This window comes from Apodemus sylvaticus, chromosome 23 (genome assembly GCF_947179515.1).
Source record: "Apodemus sylvaticus chromosome 23, mApoSyl1.1, whole genome shotgun sequence".
Taxonomy (NCBI): domain Eukaryota; kingdom Metazoa; phylum Chordata; class Mammalia; order Rodentia; family Muridae; genus Apodemus; species Apodemus sylvaticus.
Genome location: NC_067494.1, coordinates 45,985,775 through 46,011,945, shown reverse-complemented (window position 1 = coordinate 46,011,945; position 26,171 = coordinate 45,985,775). Strand labels below are relative to the sequence as shown.

The 26,171-nt window shown below is 44.5% G+C and overlaps 1 protein-coding gene across 4 annotated transcripts in view; it reads left to right on the top strand.

Annotated features, from left to right (window-relative positions):
• Cep43 (centrosomal protein 43) overlaps positions 1-26,171 on the top strand; it is a 30,068-nt gene that overhangs the window by 1,551 nt on the left and 2,346 nt on the right. Inside the window, exons 3-12 of one of the 4 annotated variants that reach the window (XM_052169917.1) lie at positions 2,342-2,396; positions 2,834-2,922; positions 3,296-3,433; positions 6,235-6,315; positions 8,856-8,915; positions 15,801-16,024; positions 17,922-18,034; positions 19,167-19,235; positions 23,260-23,299; positions 24,099-24,195. In XM_052169917.1, the coding sequence (XP_052025877.1) occupies positions 2,342-2,396; positions 2,834-2,922; positions 3,296-3,433; positions 6,235-6,315; positions 8,856-8,915; positions 15,801-16,024; positions 17,922-18,034; positions 19,167-19,235; positions 23,260-23,299; positions 24,099-24,195 (966 nt within the window). Of the gene's footprint in view, positions 1-2,341; positions 2,397-2,833; positions 2,923-3,295; positions 3,434-6,234; positions 6,316-8,855; positions 8,916-15,797; positions 16,025-17,921; positions 18,035-19,166; positions 19,236-23,259; positions 23,300-24,098; positions 24,196-26,171 lie in introns of all 4 variants that reach the window. The other 3 variants (XM_052169916.1, XM_052169919.1, XM_052169918.1) reach the window with 3 other exon arrangements.

Genomic DNA, 26,171 nt, shown 5'->3' with positions numbered 1-26,171 from the left:
GTCTTTAATTTCTTTTCTGCTGGCTCTTTTGAGCATAAAAATGTTTTTGTTTTGCTTTTTTCCTTTTTTGGTTTTTTGGATTTGGTCCATTTTCGAGACAGGGTTTCTCTGTATAGGCCCAGCTGTCCTGGAACTCACTCTGTAGACCAGGCTGGCCTCCAACTCAGAAATCCGCTTGCCTCTGCCTCCCAGAGTGCTGGGATTACAGGCGTGCGCCACCACCACCCGACTGTATTAAAATGTTTAATTGCTCTTAAAATAGTTTTACTCATTTTTTTTCTCCTGCTTCAAACGCATAGCACGCTCTACTTGAATCCTGTCTTGCTGGAGCATCAGGAAGGCTCCTCCATTTGAGTATGTGTTGGTTGTCATCCAGCTCACCTGACTCCGGCACCATCCACAGTAACCTCTCATGTTTGGAAATGTTTGGCCCTCAGAAACCTTTTTCTACGTGTTTTCCTTTTGCCTACTCCTTGGTTTCTTTAACAAGATTTTGTCGCTGTGCACCACACTTCAGTTGTCGGTGTCCTGTCCCAGTACTTCGTGGTAACCATAACACCACTAGTAACTTTGTTGTGTGTGTGTGTGTGTGTGTGTGTGTGTGTAGTGCACAGCTCCCCTTCCGAGCTCGGACTGCTATCCCTAGTTTCCAGGCCTGCTCCACCCTTGCTCCTTCATCCCTGCCAGTGTCTGCCTCCCTTCTTGGCTTAGTGGCAGCTTTCTCAGAGTGACACTTGCTACTCTCCCCCTGTCATTGGCGCCCTCGTATGTCTCAGGTCTTCTTCTGTCCAGGCTTGGCCATTTGTAGTACATGCCTGATTCTGTCCTTCTGTTCTCTTTGCCCAGGTCAGTTAACTCAGCGTCCTAGATTCTCCACACCATGTACGTCTGTGATTCTTCTCTCTCTTTAACTTGAGGTGTAATTGTTTCTGTAAATGACACCTCAAAATGTCAGGTTTGATAGACTTTACTATTTACAGAATGTGAAGAACACAACCAAGAAAGAAAATATAGGCACGACCCTTTGCATTTTCCTTCCCCTACCTTCCCCAGCATCTCAATTTCTTTCCTAGCCATGCAGATGGGAACGTGTAAAATGCACTTATGTCTGACAGTCAGCAGCTGCTGCCGTGCATCTTATTCTTACACTTAGTCCTGACCTCAGGAATGGTAGGTCGCTGCGTTGGCCACTGAGCGGACAGTCTTAACTGGCTTAGCCATCTACCCTTTAACAGCACATCTGGGTTGTCCCTGTTTTCCCCTGAGGATAAAGCTGCTGGGACCTTTGCTGGGACCCGGGATTTATCTTTAGAAAATCCTTGAAGGTAGAATGAGTGCTCACCTGCTGGAGATAATGTTAACCTAAAACTAAAGACAAGGGCTGGAAAGATGGCTCAGCGGTTTAGAGCACTGACTGCTCTTCCGAAGGTCCTGAGTTCAAATCCCAGCAACCACATGGTGGCTCACAACCATCCATAACAAGATCTGACTCCCTCTTCTGGGGTGTCTGGGGACAGCTACAGTGTACTTACATGTAATAAATAAATAAATCTTAAAAAAAAAAAAGAAAGAAAAGAAAAAAAGGTTTAAAAAAAAAAACTAAAGACAAGCAGACAGACCTTGTAACTGCTTTCCACAGGACCCATGCATTTTGTATTTTCATCCATAAGATGTGCGGCTGACTAAGGGGCCTATCATGTGTTGCCTACATTATCCTCACTGCCAACAGCTGTCACAGTCTCAATTTGAAAGAAGTATATTTTACTACATGGGTTCAGATCTGTAATCCAAAAGAGTAAGCTGAGCTATGGCCAAACAAAGTCATCTCATGTGCTACTGATTGATTTGGCATTTCCAACAGCAGATAGCTAAGATGATAAATTTCAATTGTATGTACTTGAAATGCAAAGAGTTAAGGTAAATGTAATGCCACACATGTTTGTAAATGAACCACTTCGCAAGCAGTGCACTCATGTCGAAGGGCCTGTGGTATGGACAAGCACAGGTGCCTGCCTGCCCTGGAGCCCAGTCCCCAGAGCGGACAGAGGCGTTTGAAGGTTGAGGTAAATGTCTCATATTCAGATTGGCTTCCGGCTTCATTAACGTGGGAAGTTACTAAGTAGCGCAGTCAGTCCTACACTAAGGCAGCGAGACCATGGCTTCTTTGCCAAGACAAACAAACGTGGCTGATGACACTGCTCTAGGAGCTGCTTTCCACTTTCCATTTTCTCACCTGCTAACAGTAAACTTAGGTGATGGGAAAAGAACGCGTTAATGTACACTTTTTAGTTATTTTAGGGTAAACATACAGCACTTAAAATATTTCTTTTATTTTCAACAGAACAAAACTCCCTTGGTCAATGAGAGCTTGAAAAAGTTTTTGAATACAAAAGATGGTAAGATACAATTGTGTTTATTTACCTTCCCCTGAGCTTTCCACTTCTGTGCACACCCGTGGGAGAGCCGTTGCACTCTGACCCTTGACCCTTGCTGGCCTCTCGTCCTCAGGCACTGCCTAGCCTCAGGCTGCAAGCCTGCCTGGTCAGGCACCTTGGATAGTGGGATTGTCAGCTAAAGCAGACTTAGTGTAGAAAGGGAAAAAGACTGGAGTGCGGTGTCGAGCACTACATGATTTGGAGCTTGCGGATTGATGATCCTAATTCAAAAATAGAAACATGGGGATTTCCATACTTAAGTGAGTTAGTCACAGAGGAAATATATGATTTCACAAACTTAGAAACCTCCTTTTCCCCACAGAACGCTTGAGTTCACAAGGAAAATTGAGAGTTGTTTGGGCTCTGTTGACCATGTCTGTCTCCCCTCGGTTTTGCAGGTCGGTTAGTGGCGGGTCTCGTCGCAGAGTTTCTTCAGTTCTTTAATCTTGACTTCACCTTGGCTGTTTTCCATCCTGAAACTAGCACAGTAAGGAAAATGATTTCACACCTATCCTGTGACGTCTCCACAGAGTGAACACTAAACGAAAAGTTAGACAAGTCTGGCACTTCACAGTTGCTCACGTTACGTTATTTTTTTGTGTTTGCTAGATTGTTTTTCTAAAAGCGTCATGTAACTTGAAGCTGCTAAGAAATGAATATTACTGTAGAGTTGAGCCTACTGCAGCTGTCACAGTAGAAATCCAAAAACATAGATGTTCTATACAAACTGCCAGAGTTCCTTCTCTTCACACACAGCCTCTCTAAATTTAAAGATGCCTTTAAAAGTTTCCAAAACACTCTCTTCAGTACCTGGCTATTCCTGCTGTATTTTCTGCCCCTAAATCTGACTTCTCTCCTAGATTCAAGGTCTTGAAGGTCGAGAGAGCTTAGCCCGGGATTTAGGCATCATTGAAGCAGAAGGTACTGTGGGTGGACCCTTACTGTTAGAAGTGATTAGACGCTGTCAGCAGAAAGAAAAAGGGCCGACCAGTGTGGAAGTAAGTATCCTATGCTACTGTTTTCTGTAGTTTATTTTGGTAATTGTCTACCTAAGTCATGGAGATGAGTACACGCTTAATGAATTGAGGCTTGCATAAGAAGAAGCCACTTATTTTGTTGTTGTTTTGATCAGACCACTCTTTTGGTTTGGTTTGGGTTTTTTTGTTGTTGTTGTTCAGGACAGGGTTTCTCTGTGTAACCCTGTCTGTCCTGGAACTTGCTCTATAGACCAGGCTGGCCTTGAACTCAGAGATCTGTCTGCATCTGCCTCCTGAGTGCTGGGACTAAAGGTGTGCGCCACCACCACTCAGCACTAGAAGCTGCTCCTTAAAACAAATGAAATAGGCTGTGATGGCATATAAGTAGTTTAATGAAAATGAAAATATGCAGCTGTGCTCATGTCCCTGCTTTGGCTGTTGGCTGTTCAGAGTCCAGGAACCAGGCTGGAATAAATCGTAGCTCCTAGTTCACCGTGGAAGGCTGCTTCACACATCAGCTTTAGACATAAAGGTTTAAAAAAAACTTTCTGTCATGTGTATGAGTGTTTTGCCTGCATGTGTGTAGGCACCATAGGCTGCTTCACACATCAGCTTTAGACATAAAGGTTTAAAAAAAACTTTCTGTCATGTGTATGAGTGTTTTGCCTGCATGTGTGTAGGCACCATGTGTGTACAGAGGCCACAGAGACCAAAAGAAAGTGTCAGGTCCCCTGCACTAGAGTTACAGTTGTAAACAGCCATGTAGGTGCCAGGATTTGAACCCAGGATTTCTGCAAAAACAGCCAGTACTCTTAACCATTAAGCCGTCTCTCTAGCACATCTAATGGATTTTTTTTTTTAAACAAAAAAACCCAAAAAAACTAAGCTGTTGACATTACTTATTTTTAAAATGTTTTCAAACTCCAACTTTTTTTTTCTTCTGTTAGGTTTTTTCTATATAGTTTTGCTATGTAGTCTAAGTAGGTCTTGAACTATGATCTTCCTGTGCCCTTCTTAGTGTTCAGATTACAATTGTGTGTTTCAAGCCTTGCTCAAACGTATGCTTTCCTATTAGCAGTTACTTTTCTTGCCTGTCATCTTTCTTTTGTGAAATCTTGCTCATAGGATTGATGATCTGATTTGTAGTTGCACACATTCACTTTACTTAAACATACTGTTCTGCATACTCAGGTCCTTGAGGTGCTCCACTGGCTGGCTGGCTGACTGTGCTTTCAATCAGAGACGTTTAGCTGAAAGAGGCGGGAGGGTCACAAACTACTTGTTGATTTCATTTAGAGATCAGTCAGAATCTGAAAATCACGAAAGCTTGTCTGAATACTGATTGCATTTAAGGCATAGTAAATAGTTTCTCTGGGTAATAAGAGTAGGATTTAAGAAAGTGCTCATGAGATAGGCTTGTATAAGGAGTTTAATGTTTCAGTGATCATCTAAGATTATAGAGAAAGGTGTGAAGCAACTGGTTAGTGCTGGACTCAGTACAACGTGATGCTACAAACTGAAATTCTTTCAGCAGACCAGACAGATATTTGTATCTTCAAAAGGAAATGCTTTGCTCTCCAAATTGCAGCACTGTGAAATTGGGGGTTTATCTCCACTTTTACTAGTTTTTTGTCTTCGTAGAATTCATTAGTGGGTTTTGGGTGGGAGTTACTGGGGGACATTTGTACAAACAATACAGAGGAGGGGCTCAGCAGGGTCTAGTGCTTTGTTTTCATTTCCATAATTCACTGCTGCTTTACTTTGTTACTTTGAAAGGAAACCTGTCATAATGAATAAAAAACTGATAGGGTTTTTTTTTTTTATCCTAAACTTAAATTATGGATAAGAAAGTTTGCTATATGAAGATCCTAAACTTGCTAAATGGTGATCCTAAACTTAGATTATGGATCAGAAAGTGTGCTGTATGAGGATCCTAAGCTTAGATTATGGACCAGAACGCCTGCCGTATGAGGACAGACACATCAGACTCAGTTTGGTTGCCTTTCACCAAAACTGCATTTCATTCACAGTTTGTATTTTAATTATTAGTGTCTGTCTGTGTTCAGGAGACAACGTGTGGAAGTTGGTTCTCTCCTTCCACCATATGGGTGGCAGGGGGCAAATTGTCAGGCTAGACAGGAAGTGCCTTTACCCACTGAGCCATCTAGACAGCCCCTACAACTGCATTTCAAAAGCTAACTTAAGAATTGGGTTGCTGGCTTTAGTCCCAGCTGTGGATGATTAAAGATAGTGCACGCTTTCTGAGTTTCCAGTGATTGAGTTCCCTCCTTTTTGGCATTTTTGGCAATTACATCTGTGTCTTCTGGAAGCATCCATTCCTGCCAATGGCTTCGGTCTCTTCACTCATGTGGAATGGTTTAAGCTTCCGCTCTACACTCGCTGTCTTATGAACTGGAGCAGCTCCAGCGTGGGAGGAAAGTGCAGATTGTGTGCAGCCAGGACCCTGCTGTGGACCGTAGGAGCAGAAGCAGTTCAGAGTTTGAAGTTTTCATAATTTGTAATGTTTCCATAGACTTTGCTAGCCAAGCAAATCCAGGAAGCTGTGATGGGAAGGTGCGCTGGGCAACCATAGTGTAGGCTGGGCAGCAGGTCAGGGTGGCCAAGGGAACTACGCTGGAGGGGATCCAAATCTAACAGTTAAGTGTGTGTACTCAGATTAGAGGAAAGTCTAGAAAAGGGGTTTACGAGGAATGTCAATATAGTGTTCTTAAATGCTAAATTTTTATTGAAATATTATTGGCATAGTCATGTTTTAGTTTCAGTGTGTTTCAGTTTAAATTTTGATTTTTTTTTTTTTTTAGGGTGCACTGGATCTATCTGATGGACATCCTCCATCAAAGTCACCTGAAGGAAAATCAAGTGCAAACTCCACCCCAAGTAAGGTGAGTGTGTGGCTGGGCAGAGATGTGGGCACTGGGCAGACACCCAGGGGCCTGCTCCCTCTTACCTGTTATCTGTAAACTTCCTTTTGTAACAAGTCTTCTTAAAGTGTCTCGAAGCTACTTTCCCTGTTTTGATTACATAAGTGTTTTTTAAAAGTTGCTTCTTTTGTATATTGGTAATATTTGAATTTTGTCTCTCAGAAGACACTAATAATTGAAATATTTTTGTATTACACTAGTAAGAAGCTTTGCATAAACTCCTAGCTGGTGAGCGTGAAGTTCCAGAACATAAAATGCTGGAGTTGAGTTTTGTAGACGTTTAGATGGATGACCAGATTTGAAATCGCGGTAGTATTTAAATATTATGAACTATTTTTGACAAGATTTAGAGGGAAGTGTACTACAGTTAGTGTGTGTGTGTGTATGTATGTGTGTGTGTGTGTGTGTGTGAGAGAGAGAGAGAGAGAGAGAGAGAGCTATTAAAGATAAGACCTGATTTCAGTAATACTACATGAAGGAGAAAAAAAATTTTGAACACTTGAATTTAAGATCAAGGATCTGGGTTTTTATTTAAACTTTTTTAAATTTTAAGAACTATTTATTTTATACATGTGAGTATACTGTAACTGTCTTCACACACACCAGAAGAGGGCATCAGATCCCATTACAGATGGTTGTGAGCCACCATGTGTTTGCTGGGAATTGAACTCAGGACCACTGGAAGAGCAGTCAGTCCTCTTCACCACTGAGCCATCTCTCCAGCCCAGAGATGTACTTAATAATAGAGGACTTGAAGTGGTGGTCTCCCAAGGCTGGTAGAGTATATCCTGACTGGTCCTAGTTGGTCCTGTGAAATAATTGGGTTTGGGTCTTATCTTAGTCCACCCAGGCTGCTGTCATGAAGTGACAGAGACTGCATCACTCGGGAGCAGCAGGCATGGGTTTCTCACAGATTGAGGTACTGACAGATTTGGTGTGTGGTATAGACCCAGTTCCTTCTATCTGTCCTTATGTAGGGAAGTGGAGCTCAGTGGGCTCTTCAATCCCATGCACAAGTGCTCCACATCTTCCCCCAAAGGCCCTACTGACACTCTTCTTACCGTAGGGACTGGGATGTCAGCATTCTCCGGGGTTTAGGAGGGTGGGTGGGCACGGCCGTGCAGTTCACCAAAGCTCAGCATTGAACTCTGACTTTCCCATCAGAAGAGAAAGGTCCCCGGTATGCAGTCCATCCATCCAGCACCAGGCTTTGTGTGGGTTCAGGGTGGGACCTGACTGTAGAGACAGAGCTGCTGTCCTAACTCAGGAGGCCTGCAGAGCTCGTGAGTGTGGTGCCGTGTGTGTGGCTGTCGGGTGCTCGGCACAGCACACCGGCCTTACTTACGGCTTGTTCTTTGACAATTTGTTCTCCCTTTTAAGCTTTGAAAGCCAAAAGAATATAATTTTGGCTAGCAGGGTTATTCTGTCCTGTGGCCTCTGAGATGTCCAGGCCTTCTCAGATAAGGAGTATCGAAAGGTGTTTCTCTCTTGATGATTGTGGAAAGCTGTAACCCTGATTGACAGAATAGGTCATGAGTAATATTTACTACATCCTTTAAATGCTGACAGGGTCAGTGCTGGAAGCATTGATCTGCTTGGAAATCCACTTCTTAGTAAATTATTTTTATAAGGGTTACTGACATTCCATGTAAAGTTTATCTTCAAGAAAAAAAAAACACAGTGAGATCTGTTATTGCATGTTTTATTCTCTCCGTGTATTTTTAATATCTAAGAGTAATGATGCTATTGAGTATTTTAGGAAGTGTTGCTGTAAGTTCTTAGAGAGGAACATTCTCATAAGCTAGTGTGCAAGCCTGTGACTCGGGGAAGGGGCACAAGCCACACTTCTGCCACCATTCATCTCTTCTGTCAGTGTAGTCTCCTGTGCTATGAGCTGGGGTCAGAGTGGCCCTTTCAGAAACACCCAAGATCTTGGTAGCTGGCCGGACTGGGTCTGTCTGAGTATCTCCTTGCTTTGTCGCTTGCAGTACAGTTCCGTTACATACCTGAAGAATTTGAGATTGTAGCTCTCCACCTCTCCTGGCTTCCCATGATTCCATCAGCCTTGTGAGCCCACACAGTGAAAGAAAGAGTGAGTGTGAGGGACACTGGGAAGTTGTAGCCAAGGACTGGGCTCAGCCCCGCTCTTAGGAACCAGCTTCGCGGGCTCCTGCGGAAGGGCAAGGCTGCCGCGAGCTGCTGAGGATCCTCTGCAGGCCAGTGTGGAACGGAACGAGGGCAGTGTGAAGGAAGCCAGGCCCTCACTCTGGAGCCAGGGGCAATAGACAGTGCCCACTGCTGACCAGAAACCTGCCGGAAACTGCTTAAAACGGGTGACACTCCAGGGAGTTAGGAAAGGAAGCTGGGGAGAGGAGTATGTTAATTAAATTGTCCAGTTACAGATATTGTCTAATAGGAATCTTTATTAGTTTGGTAATGCATTCGTTTATTTTTAAAGATTTACATTTTATAGTAAAATGTCATTTTATTCTCATGCTCAGATACCAAGGTATAAAGGACAAGGTAAGAAGAAGGCAAGCGCTCAGAAGTCTGGTGACAAGGTAACATGCACGAGGGCAGAGGAGCAGAGCAGCCGTGCTGACACGGGCTCAGACACGGGGCGGGGCTCCTGCTGGCCTGGGTTCTAAGCTTTCCTCTTCAACATGCCTGCCGACTGTCTGTTTCTTATCAGACAGCCCTGAGAGCCAGGGCTAGGGCACTGCAGGCCTGCCGTCCAAGCTACCAACCGGAGAGGGTAGAGGAGGACTGCAGGTGGACGGCCACACTGGGCAGTTAGTGAGATCCCGTCTAAAACTACAAAGTGGCTAGCAGGCCAGGGGTGTGGTCGAGTGGCAGAGCACTGCACGCACACACTGAGCTCAGTCTCAGGGACGAGGACAAGGTGCAGACGGGTGGGGAGGCATGCTGGCAGAACACAAAAGTCACTTACTTGTCAGTCTCTGGGGAAAACGGACAGTTGTTAGAATTAGTCACAGCTGTTCAATTTGCAGTTTTCCAGGATCCCACAGTTCTCTGTGGAGTCTGATACACAGACATTTTCCCAAGTTAAAAACATCTGAAATAAAGGCTTTTAAAAAAAAAGCAAAAAAAATCTTAGATCTGCCTATTAACTGGCTTTATTTAGCTGTAGTGATTTTAAAGGCAAATTCTCTTTGCATTCACTGTTTATAAATAGTTCAATAAAGAGATGTTCATTGTCCAGTAAGTACTGTGGGAATGTCTGCATAGTGAAAGTGGCTTCATTTGAACTCACAGTCTAACTGGAGAGGTGGGACAGCCTTGAGACTATGTAAGGATATTAACCTGTGCTTTGAGAGTCATTGCATTGTTTAGAATTCTTACATTAGAAGCATGTTTCCTAGAATTGAGTTTTTATAACTTTGCTATGTCTTAAGTCTTTAATTTCAAACATCTTAAACAAATTAGTACATAAAACCAGCCTATACTAAGAGACATGATTTTCACTGTCATGTGGCAGAGCTGTCCAGACTTGAACCTTCATATGCTCTCTGACTCAAGGGGAAGTTAGAGCCTTTCGGGCCCGTGTTTCATAGTGGAGACTGTGAGTCTAGCTCTTTGTGTTTTACATGGTGCTTCTTGAATCAAGAGTATCTCCTCAGTCACTTGGAAGTCCTTTTTCCCTTTTCTTTCTGGCCTTGTTTCTGAACTGCTTTTGTAGCCAGTGTGGATCTCAGTGTTGCTTTTCTCCAGCCTTAGATAGCTAAGCCCTTCGCTCTTTCTTCCTTTCCCTTTTTGCTCTGCCCTCTGCATGCAGTACCTTTTCAGTTTCCAGAACATTCTTAATGACATAGTCACGATCCCTAGAGCCATGTAGTAGTTGGGGTACGCCCACCAGGATGCCAGCAGGAGCCACTGCTTTGGCAGGTGAGTGCCAGCCAAGTGGAATGCCATGTGCAGTTGCCCGAGCCCCATCTGGGTTATGGACAGACACAAAGTGTGCGTGCGGTGTGTAGAATTCAGGGCCCTTGAGCAAAATCAAGGAAGCCCCGGGTATCACTCCCCATTGAGCGCTGGCACTCTGACAGGCTTGTGAGCAGCTGTGAAGAGGCCCAAGTTTGAATTCTTCATAAGCTGTCTCCATGTGGCCTTGTGCACCTGTAATCCCAGCACTCTGGAGACAGAAGCAGATGACTGCTACAAGTCTGAGGCCGGCCAGCGTTACAGTACTGAGATTGTCTCGAGAAACCCAAAAGCAGATATTTGATATGTGTGTGCATGTGTGTGTAAAAATAACATTTTTAGCATTTGTAAGGGCTTTAAAAACTATTTCAGTAAGGTTTTTTCATTTCATTGTTAAACAATAGAATGGATGGATTTAGAACACAGAGTTAAAGTTAATTGGGAAGTAACTCTTGAGCGAGTTTACTTTAATGGCTTGTATTCGTGCAGTTGAGCATGTACCATAGTACAAACGTGCAGGGCAGAGAAGACTTGAGAGTGGGCCTGGGGCTGGAGCTCAGAACGCCAGGCTTCGGGGCTGGTGCTTAGCCTGCGGAGGCGTCTCCTTGTCTGTTAAGGATGAGATTTAGAGCTGTCTGCTAAGGGCTTCAAGTAGCTCTGATGGTTATTTCTTTTATTACCACTTTGATTCTCCAAATAATGTCTCAGTTGTCTGAAAAATCAATAGAGAAAACCCCACTCTGCAGACTAGTTGGACAACATAAGCCGGCTCCATGCAGGCAGTGGGGGAGAAGAAAACTCAGTTGGGGGGCGGGGGGAAGGTGAAAGGAAGAGTTTGGGGAAGGGGAAAAATATGTTCAAAACACCAGTACAGGGAACTCTCAGTGAATGCTTCTTAAAACATACTAAACAAGTAGAACACCTAGGTGTCGTGGTGTGTGCCTATATACCAATCTGGACTTATGCACTGAGTTCTAGGCCACCCTGGACTATATAGTGAGATCCTATCTCAAGAACTCAACAGCAAAAACATCGTAGCAGACTTTGCAGAAGCTCTGGCCATTTGGGTCTTTACCATTTAATTAGAAAAACAGAGCAAGATGATATTATTTTTAATACTTCGCCTCAGTGCAGTCTTCGTCTCTTCCTATTTTACTTTGTGGCCCTGTAGGGTCAGGTGGGCCTTGAGAGCCTCAGGTGCCAAAGCAGCTCTGCAGCTCTGGAATGAAGTCCTTTGTGTGTGTGCTATTAAATGTTGTCTGAGAAGGCCTCCTTCATCCGTTTACACACTCATGTATAATGAGGCACCTTACTTTTAATTCTTAGTAACATGATGTAGGTCATTACTCTTTTTCAGATAAATTCAACTCTTATGTTGATTTTGGACATTGGTCACAATCCTGTGCTTCTAAGGCTGGGTTTGTTTGTCTGAGGCTGTCACCTCAGGGCTTTCTATACTGACTGTTAGCTCTCATTCATTCCTCACAGTGAGGCTGGGTGAATGGGAGGTAGGTAGTGGGAAACACACTTGCCTGGCCCTGGGGTCCCTACCTCTTGAGCGTCTGGACGTGACCTCTTGGCACTGTCCTCAGATGAGTCTGAGCTGCAGAGAGCAAGAGGGGTAAGGGGCGAGGCTGGGGCACCTGTGCAGGCCTGTTCTTGTCCTGGGCGTGGCTCGGCAGAGTGTGTGCATAGCTTAGATGACTGACTGCTGCTGGGAAGGGGTTCTTCTAGAAACTGAGAGGTTTAAAGACTTGTCACAGGCTTCTAGATCCCGCAGTGTTACTGTGAGCAGATAAAGCTGTAAGGCTGGTGCGCAGTTGGATGGTGACGCTGCTCTCTCAGTGCTCTGCTAGTTAGTAATGTCCGAGCTGAGGGAGAGGGTCAGCGCAGGTGGGTGCTGGCAGAGCTGCAGTGACTGTCTGTTTATGGGCAGTGCACCTTAAGTTTCTCTTTGGGAACACAGATTGTATTTGCCTTTGTCTCCTTCAGTGCTGAGAATGGAGGCCCTTGTCCTGGCAATTCCTATTATCACAGAGCCGCATCTCAGCCCTTTTCAGGTTCCTAAAGATAACATAGCAGTAATTTGATTTTTGGCTACTACACAAGGAATTTTTTTCATTGTGAAAGTTTTCTCTGATCTCATTTTCTACTTTTTTAAAAAGATTAAATTTTTTTATTGTGTTTTATTGGAAAGTTAAACCTTTACTAAACCTTTGAAAAAGCTAATTATCATAATTTACCATATAGTTTGTTCATCTTGAGCTCTATCAAAGGGAATGGTTGATGCAGTACTGTTCGTAAATCCTTTCATTTGTAGTAAATGGCAAAGGCTAAGGGTTGTCTTATAGACAGCCATGACTTTCTTCAGCTTCTGCACCAGCATAGAATCTGGAATTGAGAAATAGGACATGTTTCCTACTCTGGAGGCAGAGCAAAAAGAAAGGTGTCTGTCTTGGCTTCTGCAGTGGGAGGCAAGCCTGGGTGATGGCCTTTCCCTTACAAACAGACCACTCTGGTTGTGTCTGCTCCAGTGTCACGTCTGCCTCTGCTGATGAGCTCCCTAGTGGGCTAGGAGAACTCTGTTTTCACCTTCATTAACAGAACTGCAAAAGTAAAATAAAATAAATATTTCTGTTATTTTGAAAATGCATCTGTCATACCATAATGTCCTTCTCTATGAAACCTGGCTGGCTTCCTACAAGTGGACCTTGCCTCACTAGTACGAATGTCACTGAAACCCACAGGTGATGTCAGTGACAAGCCTGGGTCAGCATGCCCTCCAATCTCCTGCAGTCTATGTGGGCTTGAGCTGATGGTGTGAACTCCAGGACGAAAGCATGACCTGGAGTCACTGACTTGTGATGTCACTTTATGTCTGACTCACTCTGCCTCTTCCCTGATAATGTTCTCAGCAAAGTTTTGAAGAAGAGAGTCACCATCAAAGTCTCTGAGTGTGTTCAAATATCCTAAGACTTGAGGGCATTTAGTTGTAGTGCTTTTGAAAAAGCCAATTATTAAAACATTTTCAAAGCTGGGCAGTGGTGGTGCACGCCTTTAATCCCAGCACATGGGAGGCAGAGGCAGAGTTCAAGGCCAGCCTGGTCTACACAGTGAGTTCCAGGACAGCCAGGACAGAGAAACCCTGTCTCGGAAAACCAAACCAAAACAAACAAACAAAAACAAAAAACAAACAAAACCTTTTCAAATCAAAAATTGACACTGATATGAACATAATTTAGATATATATTAACATTATACTTCTGTTTTTCACAGTACCAGGAAAACTTGAAAAAACTTGGAAGGGACTTTTCAAAGGACCTCCTTAAAAGTTTCCTATATAGTTTAAAAGGATAACTTGGATAATTTATTTGCCCAGGCAATAATTACAAATTGAAAATGCATTTTTTTTTTGTGTTCATTAGTTTATCACTGTTAATAGCCCACAGACTCTACAGCTCCATCTAAGTCCCTAAAGCTAATGTAGTATATGTCTTGCTTCTGGCAAACCCCCAAGGCCTCGAGTCTAAGAATGTAACTGTGCATCCTAAGACATGCTTGCTGTCTGCATGTGGGAAAACAGAACAGCACCTGCATGACCTTGGGTGCTAGTCTAACCTAGCTCCCTGCTTCTTGCCTTGCTGCTAATCAGCTCTGGCCCAGCCTGTTTGTAACTAATGTATACATACTGACTTGAATTGAATTCTGGAGGAAGTTCATGTCTTACAAACACCAGCTAGAATCATAGTTAGTGAGCCAGACCAGGCTTTTTCACAGGCTCCTTACTTCAAGGGTCACAGGGCTCTATCGCAGATAGTAATGTCTATAATAATACTGCATGAGACACAAGGTCAGATCTTTGGAAACTCTTTTTCAGTCCACAGTAAATGCAATTTTATATAACTAAACCTAATGATTTAATCTGAGTATTAAGTGATAGAGTGGCAAACTCCTGTAATCCCAGCGCTCAGGACCAAAGAGGCAGGAGATGGGGTTCAAGCTCATCCTCAGTTGTTCCGCAGGCTCAAGGCCACATGAGACCTTGTCTCAACAGAGAGGAAGAGGGGGGGGCTGATCTGTTGTGCATTCTACCATCTACCTACCCTGGGGTCAGAACAAGTTACATCACTGCCTTTGTGTTCTTTTTTAGAATCCATACAGAAAACACATCCTACATGTATAGCCTAAGCATTAACTGAGGCACAACACTTACGGCGTTTGGAATTCTCCATAATTGTTAGCCACTGCTGTTACTACTGGCATTATTTGTTGTGGTTCTTAATATGTATAGAGTGTTTTGAGACTAAAAGAGGTATGGCCATGTGTAGACTAAACTGCCGTGCCGTGGTTCTCAGGGTAAACCAAACAGTGTAACAGTTCACACTGACCTGACTCTGCATCAGTGGGGTAGGAACAGTAGTACTCCTCGGTAGGAACTCTTAACCTTGGCTTAAGTCACAAAGAGGACTTACGTGCCTGCTTGTGTCGGTTCATGGGGTGCAGGTCAGTAGACAGCCCAGCAAGCCTGAATTAAGGTGACTGCTGTAGCCTGCCTCTGCTTGTTGTAAGTGTGAGCATTCAAAGGCTTGTATTAGGTGTCGGGTAGAATGCTGCTCTTGTTTCTGATGAATAGTGCAACTTGCTTTATTTTGTGACGAATTTTTCTTAACTTTAATGTTCTTTCCTGGTTGCAAGCTGGGAGTATGCTGAGATATTTTACACAACAGTGACACACAGGATGAAAATGGAAAGCTGTTAGGATTGAGAGTGCTAAGTGAGATAGGCACAGTAAAGGCCTTTTCCTTAGAAAGGGAGGGAGCAAATTGTGTATCCATATTTCTCTAACATTTTGTCATTTGAAACATGCCCATGTCAGGAAGCCTCAGGATCAAGTAAGAAACCTTAGGGTCGTATTGCGGTGTCTATTGTTAAAGGCCAGACACACACGCCTACATACATACAACACACACACAAAGCCGGGCAGTGGTGGCGCACGCATATAATTCCAGCACTCTGGGAGGCAGAGGCAAGCAGATTTCTGAGTTCGAGGCCAGCCTGGTCTACAGAGTGAGTTCCAGGACCGCCAAGGCTATACAGAGAAACCCTGTCTCGAAAAAACCAAATCCAAAAAAAAACTAAAGACACACACACCCCTGCATACATACAACACAGACACACACACCCAGACACATACACCTGCATACATACAACACACACCTGCATACATACAACACATACACATACCTAGACACACACATCTGCATACATACAACACACACAGACACATCCAGGCACACACACCTGCATACATACAACACACACCCAGACACACATACCTGCATACATACAACACACAGACACACACTCACCTGCATACATACAACACACACCTAGACACACATACCTGCATACATACAACACACGCGCACACACTTAAGTGGACTGTTTTAACTGTCTTAGAAGCTTTATCACCAAGAAGAGCTCTCTCTCCCTCTTTTCAGAAGACCAGCAGTGAGACCAGTCAGAGTGACCCAAGTGTCTCCTTGTCAGAGTCCAAGAGTAAAAGCAGCCTGCACTCGCTGGCCCACGAAACGAGAATTGCATCTTTCTTAAGCAGCAGCACTGCAGATGCCAAAGACAAAAGTGCTCTTTGTCCAGATGAAGAGGACGTGGAAGGAGACTCTTTCTTCGATGATCCCATTCCTAAACCAGAAAAAACCTATGGTTGGTGAGTAGACTCTTCTTCAGATTATCTGACTCATGATTTCAAAACAAAATTACTAAGTGCTTTCACTTTATATTTTAAAACTAATAATCTGCTAAAAACTTTATAATTATTGTAAATCTGATGTGTCAGTAAAACCTAGTATGTCATAAAATAATTCAAGGAGTACTGAAGACGCTGGGTATGAGCCAGTTTGACTAGGTGAGCCTGCATCAGGACCCTACCATGTGACAGGAGCCGTTTCAGGTTTCAGTTTGTTTGAGGGTGCAGCAGTGAGTTCTGACTCCTGCCTCGGAGTTCACCTTCAGAGGCCGTCAGGTAGTCTCACCAATACTCATCTTGAGTGGAGATGCTGTGTGGTGGGCAGCACTGTGATGCAGAGGCCTTGTCAGTTTCAGCACTGACAGAGAAAACTGTATGTAGTTGGGGCCGTCTTGGAGTACACCTGAGCCAGAGCTCAGGGAGTGAGCAAGCCATGTGGAGTCAGGTTTGCACCACTCCCAAGAGAGGAACTGGCAAATAGGATGTCCCTCCGGACTTCAGGAGGGACAGTGTGGTCACAGAGGAGAGGGTTGGATGAGTTGGATGAGGAGATGGAGGCAAATCACAAGAGTGTGTCTTCTGGCTAAGATCGGAAGCACTGAAGTTTTGACCCAACCCACACACATCCTTGCTGCTGAGCCAGGTCCATGCAGGGCGTCCAGGTAGCAGACTGTCAGACTCTTCAGGAGAAGAATGATAGCGTGATGGAAAAGAAGTGGTTTAGGGACGTTTTAAGGTTAAGCACAAAAGGATTTGGAGATGAGTACAAGGAACCAGGTGATAACCAGGTGGCTTTCGAGGGTCTACGCTTGAATACCTGCAAGGTTAAAACCCATAAGCAGAGATGGGGAAAACAAATGGGAAAAGCTGGGTCAGATGGCACAGATGGGTGGCCTGAGAGTCCCAAGTGTGACATGTAAGGATCTAGATGTTGGTGGGCAGGATGTCACTGGCGAGAGCAGGGAGTCATCAGTATATAGGAAATACTGAAGCCAGTGGATAGATCAGAGAGGGCTGAGCGTGCTCGAGGTCAGGGAGGTGAGCAGGCAGCACAGAGGAGACAAGGAGCCATGGCAGGAAGGGCGGGAGGCAGCAGCTGCAGTGGGAGCCATTGGAGGGTAGAGGTGACTTTGGCTGACAGTTTGTTGGACTGGAAATAGGGCAGATAAAAGGGTTACAGTTGACCAGGAAGGAGTGTTGGGGAAGGATTGAAATAGCAAGTCCTAGTGAGTTACAAAAGGGTGCAGAGGAGAGAGGTGTGGGCACTTAGGCACAGTGTGGGTCCGTGTGCCTGCATGCATGCGCATGTGTGTTTGGTTGTGCACACTAGTATAAGAAAATGATACCCAGGGTTTAGTATAAGGGCGCAAAGACTTCCTGGAGTGCTGTTTGGTGCTGGACTCGAGGGAGACAGAGTTGGCAGCAGGATGAAGAGGGTGTGCAGTGTGGGCCTGGCTGGCAGGGACTAACGCCCTCAAGGTCAGAGGCTCTGCCCTTCCTGACAGTGTGCATTTGAGGGGTAGAGCTCGGTTGTGACTCCTGTACTGTCTTGTTTATGGGAAGTGGAGGAGGGCTTCTGAAGGGCAGACCTGAGAGAGAGCAGACAGCTGTAAATTCAGGGAGCTAGGGCTTCACTGACAAACTCAGTGCATGGGGCATGGATCGGAACCACAGCTTGCTCTGCAGTCTGCAGTGCTCTGTAGGTTTGCTTTAGGATTTGCAATCTGTAAATTGTTTTCATTTCCAGCCATTGTATACATATAAGCCTTCTTTACATTACTTTTTTATGTTTGCAGAATATAAGACTGTAGTGATACAGGTCTGAAATTGTCATTTACCTGTCATTGCTTCCTGTTAGGAGAAGCGAGCCTAGGAAGCAAGCGGGCAGTCTGGCCTCGCTGTCCGACAAAGCCCACGTGAGGAGCGCTCTGAGCTCCCTGGCAGGAGCCCCTTCCTTGACAGATGCCGACAGTAAGTACTTGAGTACTCTAGGCTCTGCTTCCTCCAGGAACTGTGGTGTCCATGCTGTGCTGGGATGTCAGCTGACAGCCGTGGTTCCTCAGGAAGAGACATGATGGCAGGAACTGAAGCAGAGGCCACGGAGGAACGCTGCTCACTGCTTCGCTCCCCGTGGCTTGCTTACTCAGCTTCCTTCTTGACAGACCTAGCTAGGCCCACCTGCCCAGGCGGCACTCACTGCTTGGTGAGACTGCGCCTGTGCCTGCTACATCACCAGTCAGGAAGACACCCCAGACTTACCTTATAGGTCAGTCAGATAGGCTACATAGTCAGTACTCTGAAATTTTCTCTTGATTTCTCTCTGGGCAATATGCATTCTGTGTTCACTAGGGAAGCCACATGATCACTAGGGAAGGCAAATAATGCTGTACAGAGTACTGCTTGCCAGACTCTAATATTTACTAGGTTAGGTATCTCCATCGGAGTTTTGGCTTGTAATATTGGCAACTTAGGATGAGTGTTAGATGCTGTCCCATTCCATGAATGTTCATGGACCCTTAAAATAACTTAATTTCCTAAAGAAGTTGTGGCCCAGAGCAATCGTTACAGCCTCACTACCATCAGGAGCTTGTGTCTGAGCTGGGCTGTAGTCCGGGTGCTGTGAGTGTGAGATCCACAGGAAAGATGGCAGCGCCATGTAGGAGAAATAATAGCCAGCCCCTGCACCTTGCCATCCTGACCTCCCACCTCTAGCCCTGGGACAACACTACGAGTCTTTGAAGAGCATTTGTGGCCTTCACTCTGTCACAGTCAGTTCAGTATCTAATCAGCAGGTCAGCCGAAGTAGATCGCTTGGACTTCACAGTATTGGGTTTCATGTACATCTTTATTTTGATAATTGCATTCTAATAAAGAACAATAAAATCTGATTTCTCTGTACGCATGGATCCTTTACCTTTTACCAATAGTAAATACCCAGGGAATATTACATGATTCTAGCCTCTGTTGATTATAGTTTATGATTTCTTTTCTAGGTTTTTCTGTATTCCTATAGGTATAAATGTTGCACCCAAAAAAGAAGTTGATGGGCTTAGAGAATTTTGTTCTGAGTTCCTTTCATGCAAGTATTTTTTCCTGTCCACAGGTAAAAGAGGAAGCACGGTCCTGAAGGATCTGAAACTGGTTGGTGAGAAGATTGGATCACTTGGGCTAGGTAACTAGATTTTAGTTGTAGTATGATTGTTGAGGTCATCTTCCAGATTGGCGTCTACACAGTCTTCCTGCTGTTCAGCAGATGCCAGGGAACTGGCACGTATGGAGCTCAGCCCTGCACTAGGGGTTAAGTCTGGCGACAAGCTGGACAGACCTTTGTTTTGTGGTATTCAGACCATAGTCAAGGGAATGGCCCTGGCCTGGGCTTTCAGGAAAGACCTCCAGAAGAGGGTGATGTAGTCAGAGCTGTGAAACAGAAGGTTTTGGTTAAGAGTGGATTAAGCTAGTTCAGGGACAGGACTATTTCCTGTTTACAGCAAGAGTAGTAAACCATAAAAAAATTCTGTAGAGTCGCAAGTCAATTTTGGCAAGCCTCGTGAAATCATCTCCAGAACATATTTTGTGGTGTTTATTATTTTATTTTTGTTTTAATATTTATGGGCTTGAAAGATGGCTGGCCTAGTGCTTAAAAGCCCTGGCTGCTCTTTCAGAGGACCTGGGTTCAATTCCCAGCATTTATGTGGCAGCTCACGACTGCTCTTATCATAGCTCTAATTCCAGGGGGGTCTGACACCTCCAAGGGCAGCAGCCAAACGACCTGACAGGCAAATCTACGAGCAACACACCCATACACATAAAATAAAGGTTAACTCTTAACAGTTACACAAAATTTCAAAACATATTTAGAAATATAAAAATTATTCTTTCTTAGCTCATTGGCTAATATTGGTCAGATGCAAGAATGAATGTAAAAGAAACACGCGGTAGGCCAGTGATAGGGATAGAGACTGAAACTGATCTCATATAGACTAAGAAAGTCAGAGTCACTGGCTGTGGGCAGCAGGTACCAGCCTCTCATTTAGTATATGTTTCGTTAAATTACTCTTTCTAACTCATAACTTCCAGAAACACGTAATAACCAGAAAGGTAGAGAGTCTTGTGTGTGGTGCCACACCAATCAGTAAATATCTTGACTTTGAATTAACTGCAAATGCCAGAAGGAAGGCAGAGAATTCATTTGGCTTATTGCAGATCCGACTGCAGCCCCAGCTGCCCTGCTCTCCTGACTTGGTTTCCTCTGTTGTGTTACTTCTCAGAGACACAGCAGTCAGCTGCCACCAGTGTTTGTTTAGTGACACTTGTAGAGCAGCCACGCCTGGGGTTTATCAGAACCTTTTCCCTCCTCTCTTCCCATGAGGACCAGCCACTGGCTGCTCTCTCTCAGCCCTGTAACTTCTGTGGCTGGAGAGAGAGACAGCTCCGTGGTCCAGAGAAGAGCAGCAGCTCCGAAACTGCCCCGTCCTGTTGAATCTCTCAGGGCTCCAGGAGAGCCCCTGCTCCTCACCCATGTCGTGCCTTTCTCAGCTGCCTGAGCCCTCACCCCACTCACCCCCAGCTTTGCCCCCTCTCTGGCTTCCTGGCCCCTTAATTCCCATTCTTGCCTCTCCTACACGCCATTCTCCTGTGAGAACAGACAGACATCAGGTCACTCTTCTCCTCTGCCTGCCCTTCGTGCTCCACAGTGGTTGTCTGAGACATTGTCTTCATCAGGTCGGGCTTGGCTTCTCTTCAGGGACACACTGTCCTGAACAGTCTCCTCTCTGCCTTAGAGTTCAGCGTAAGCTCTCTCAGTCCCTCCTCCCACCATGCTGCCTTGCTGTGTTGTACAGTGGAGAGCCTCTCTGTGCATTAATTGCTGTGCTGTGGGAGACCTCTGACTAGTCCACCACCGTAGAGAGTGCGCTGCCTCCGAGGCCTTGGGTCTCCTCTGCTCTGGCCCCGCGCTTTGGAGGACCCAGGGTGGTATAGGACGGTATCAGCTGCAGCTCTGAGCAGTTCCCTCTCTGCCAGGATCTTCCTGCCCTGCAGCCTCCTCCTGTCCCTCAAGTACTTCCTGTGCACGTCCCACTGGCAGTGCTGTCCTGTTCCCCAGCATCTGTCCTCGACTTCTCTAAAAGGCATCAGAAAACAGGAGTTAGGAGGTTTTTGTTGTTGTTTTTAGTATTTTGGTTTTTTAGTATTTTGGGTTTTTTTTGTTTGTTTGTTTTTTTAAGCTAATTTGCAGTTGTCACTGAGAGCTGTAGGTTAGCTCCTCAGATTCCTGTGTATGTGAGGACGCTTAATGCTCTTCTGTTAGCAGCAGCTCCTCTTGTGGTGACTGCATTTGGAACTTGTTGTGCACCAAACCCTATGAAGTCATAACTTGGTGGATCAGGCCTGGTTGTGCTTGGACATGACCATAAAAGGGCTCGAAGCACCCTCACTAGTGCATCTTCACACTTTCTGATTGTTTTTGAAAATTTTGGATGAACTGCTAAGTTGAAGGTCATGGCAGTTGGAAACAGGGTGACTAGGGAAGTTGGTGGTACCTTGCTGCCGTGTCCCTTTTTCTGTTACTGTGGTGATGCGGCTAGAGCCCAGACCCACGAACATGCCGGGCACGTGTTCTGCTGCAGAGCTCCACCCGTGCTGTACTTCACCTGGTCATGGGGAGGCACCGGGAGGGCTGCTCCCAGAGCACACGGTTAGCATTCACCCGGTCTCGGGGAGGCACCACAAGGGCTGAGCCCAGAGCCCAGACAGCAGTCCCTGGTTAGCATGGGACGCAGTCACTGAATAGCTTTATTAGTTGCTGTCATTTTATGCTGTATGTAGAAATACTATTCCTGGGGCTGGAGATGTCTCGGTGGTTTAGAGTGCTGCTCTTGCAGAGGACCGGGTTCATGTCCCAGCACCCACATTAGCTCACCACCTCCGTAACTCTGTTCCAGGGGCTCCAGTACTCTCTTCTCCTTGGGCAGCAGACACACACATGGCACACATGCATACTATACATGCAGGCAAGACATCCATGCATATAAAATAAATACATCTAAAAAACATTTTATTTATTACCATTATTGAAGGAAAGCTCTGGATATCATGTATATCTGTCCTCCTTTAAAGTGTTCTTTAGACTCATAGTTTTATCTTTTATTTTCTTTTAATTTATTTACATTTCAAGTGTTATCTCCTTACCCAGTTTCCCCTCTCCCGGAAACCTCCCTCTCCTATCCCCTCTCCCCCTGCTTCTATGAGGGTGTTCCTCCACCCACCCTCCCGCCTCCCCACCCTCGATTCCCTACACTGGGACATCTATTGAGCCTTCATAGGACCAAGGACCTCTCCTCCAATTGATGCCTGACAAGGCCGTCCTCTGCTACATATGCAGCTGGAGTCATGTGTACTCCTTGGTTGGTGGTTTAGTCCCTGGGAGCTCTGTGGGGTCTGGTTGCTTCATACTGTTGTTCTTCCTATGGGGTTGCAAACCCCTTCAGCTCCTTCAGTCCTTTGTCTAACTCCTCCATGTGGGATCCTATGCTCAGTGCAATAGTTGGCTGTGAGCATCCGACTCTGTATTTGTAAGGCTCTGACAGGGCCTCTCAGGAGACAGCTGTATCAGGCTCCTTTCAGCAAGCATTTCTTGGCATCCACAATAGTGTTGGAGTTTGGTGACTGTATCTGGGATGGATCCCCAGGTGGGACAGTCTCTGGATGGCCTTCCCTTCAGTCTCTGCTCTACTCTTTGTCTCCATATTTGCTCCAGTGTAAATCTTTTATGCAGATTTTTGAATCTCCCCCACCTAATAAGATGTTTTTGTATAAGGACCCCACTGTGTTCCCAGAGTTTGGTACCCCTACTCGGGTTTGTTCCAATCTTCCTTCCTTTCTTTTGTACCATTCATTCAAAACTAGCAGCTGAGAAAGATGGTGAGGTCAGACCACAGCCAATGGGGGAAAGACACAGTCCTGCCCCACCCCCACCCCTTGCTTGCTGGTCCTGTTTGGTTTCTGTAGCACACTTCTTACCAAAAGAAATCACCTTGCCAGGTTACTCTACTGTAACATTTAAATACTGTTTTGGTACTTACGCTTTCATGAAGTAATATTCAGTAATACATTGTTTTGCAGTAAACATGCTTATTTAAAATAAGTATTTTAAATAATATATTTAACATGTTCCTTTTTTAAAACTTGATTGCCAGGGACTGGAGAAGATGAGGACTATGTTGATGATTTTAATAGGTGAGAAACACCCTGAGTTGAATATGTAAATCTTTACTTTCTGAATACAGATATGGCAAAATTACATTGGGTTTACTTTGTGTTTAATTCTCTTTTTCATGTTGATTGAAAATACAGAAAGATAGTTAATCCAAAATTATATATTTATATTATATATTATATATATGTATATATATTATATAATTATATAATCCAAAATTATATATATTACTTGGAGTGACTTCTTCATCTTACAGTAAAGTATAGATGAATATGTATGCTGTGTTGGAGGATTAGAAAGAAAGAAGTGGCCCAGATGTTGTTGGCCTGTCACTCCAAACCAAGTCGCTAGCTTAGCCTAAGGCACATTTTTGCCTTTTGGGGTGGGAATCGCCTGTTTGACTTTAAGCAAAACTGCTTTCTTCAAATGACATTACTTAAAATTTTGTTTGAGGTAACTTTCCTATATGAATTACCTACTAATGGGAAAGAAATATTTGTTATAAATATAATTAGAAAATTCAAATTGTATGTCTGGGTATTTTGACCCTTTTCTTTTCATTAGAGATTTCTATTTATTACAATAATTTCTTAGACCGTGTTTTGGAGCTAGGACTAGCATGTGGTGAGTGGCACTGGAGAAATCCAGGGTTCCTGTGTGATTGCCCCTGCCGCCCTTATCCGCTTGCTCACATGAGGTGTGTGACATATGTTTAATGTTGTTTTTGTATGTTACTTAGAGGATTAAGAATCTCTGGAAAGTTTGAGCAGTGGTAATTGTTCTTCAGAGTTCTTTGTCGTTTTCCCCTCTTCTAATTAGTGCTAGTCATCGCTCAGAAAAAAGTGAGCTGAGTATTGGTGAAGAAATTGAAGAAGACCTTTCCATGGGAGTAGAGGACGTGAACACCAGTGATAAAGTAAGGTGTCAGGCTGGGTGGGTGTGTCTGTCCCCTCGATGACTGTGTGAGGCCTAGTGAGTGCATATGACTAGTAAAACATGGTTGAAAATCACAGAAAGTTCGTGACACTTACACAATCCAAGTCTGAAGCGAACCTTTAAGGGTCTGTGAGACTCAGCTGTCTGTTAGCTGGTACTTGTGCTCTGACAGGCCTCTGGGCTTGCTTCTGGTTAAGAGTGGCCACAAGGGATCAGGACTAGAGTCAGATTTGCTCTCTTAGGGTCACAGGTGAGGCTCCGTTTCCACGGGGAGGTTGGGGAGGGAATCTTCTGGTCATCTCAGGCTCTCCAAGGCAGGATAGCAAAAGGAAATGGGCTTGATTTGAGGTTAAGGTCCACACTGGAGTTTTTACCCAACAGAGATGAGCTGCAGCACCTCTGTTGTTCACAACTTGGGAGGGTCTGCCTTCTCACACTACAGGATAACTAGAAGATGTCTGAGGCCTTCAAAGAAAGGTGGTATTTCAGAAGGAGTAAGCAAAATTGGGTTTGTGTTATTTTTGTTGTATTGGGTTTCTTTGTTGTGTGGTTTGGATTTTTTGAGATAGGGTCCTGATGTAAGTCCACTGTCCTTGAACTATGTAGCGAAGGCAGGCCTCTACCTTGAACCAAGTCCCTTGCCTCCACCTTGTAGATGCTAGTTGTCCCTGACAAGCATGAGTCTTTCATCTCGGGTTCTATTGTTGGTGTGGCTTATTTTTTCCATGGTTCTTGTTTTTTAGTTTTTTGTTTGTTTGGAAGGTGGTTTTGGTTTTTGGTTTTTTTAGATTCAGCTCTGACTGTTCTGGAACTCACAGGTCCACCTGCCTTTTGGCTTCCAAGTGCTGCCACTGTGCCCAGCTGTGCCAGCTTCTTTATAGGCGGAAATGTCAGCATTAAATGACAGCGGTGAGACTGTCTGTGATCACTGCCCCAGTGTGGAAGCAGACGAGGCTCTTCTCTTCCCTTCACACCAGTTAGCGTCCAGAAGAGTCACAACCAGTCTGAGGTCTTATCAGATTATACTGAGTGAGCATTAGTATTGTTTAGCGTCTGTAATGGAATACGTGTTAGAGGTCAGCTGCTAATTCTCTGAACATAATATCACAGATTTCAAAACAGAAAAACAGGCTACCTCGGCAGTAAAGCACTTATGTAGCAAGCATGACACTTGGGTTTGATACCGGCAGCAGCTAACAGTAACTGAGTCAGGGAAGCTAGAGGAAGAAAAACAACTACTGTTTTTCAGACTTTGACAGCACTCAACACTTGACCACCCTGATGTAACAGAGTGTGGGAAAGCCTAGCCAAAGCAGTCAGGCAAGAGGGAGAAGAAGCATCCAAATAGGGAAGGAAGAAATCACATAGACATTGCTTGCAGCAAGCTTGATCAAAATGCATTCACGACACAAAGGGCCTTACAGCTGTCAGAACTGATGAGCAGACTGGGCATAGTTCAGTCAGACAAGAGTCCTGCTCTGCCCTACACCAGCAGCTCAGTGCAACAGAAACACACAACCCCATTTGCTGTAGACCTAAGACCAAGCAGACTGGTGTCTCCTGTAGATTATGACAGACCGTTTGTATCCATAATTTCCCCCACTCTTGTCTCTCGTCTAAAATTAGCATTAATACAGTATTCAGTTGTTTTGCGAATAAAATGAATTACCATAATGAATTCATTATTAACGATGAATAAAAAAGATCCAAAGGATTTTGGATTTTGTAGTGTGTGGGCTTTTTTGATTTTCTTTTTAAAAAAATATAACAACTTTAATTAAGGTTAAGTACAATAATTATAATTTTCTTTGTGATAGATAGTTGTATACCAAGACTGCTGTTTGGCCATGGGAGAGAAGGAGGGTGATTTATTTGAAGAGATTCTATTTTTAATATTTTCTATATCCAAAGAATAACAAAGAAAGATGCAAAGGGCCAGATGAGCAGCGTTAAAAG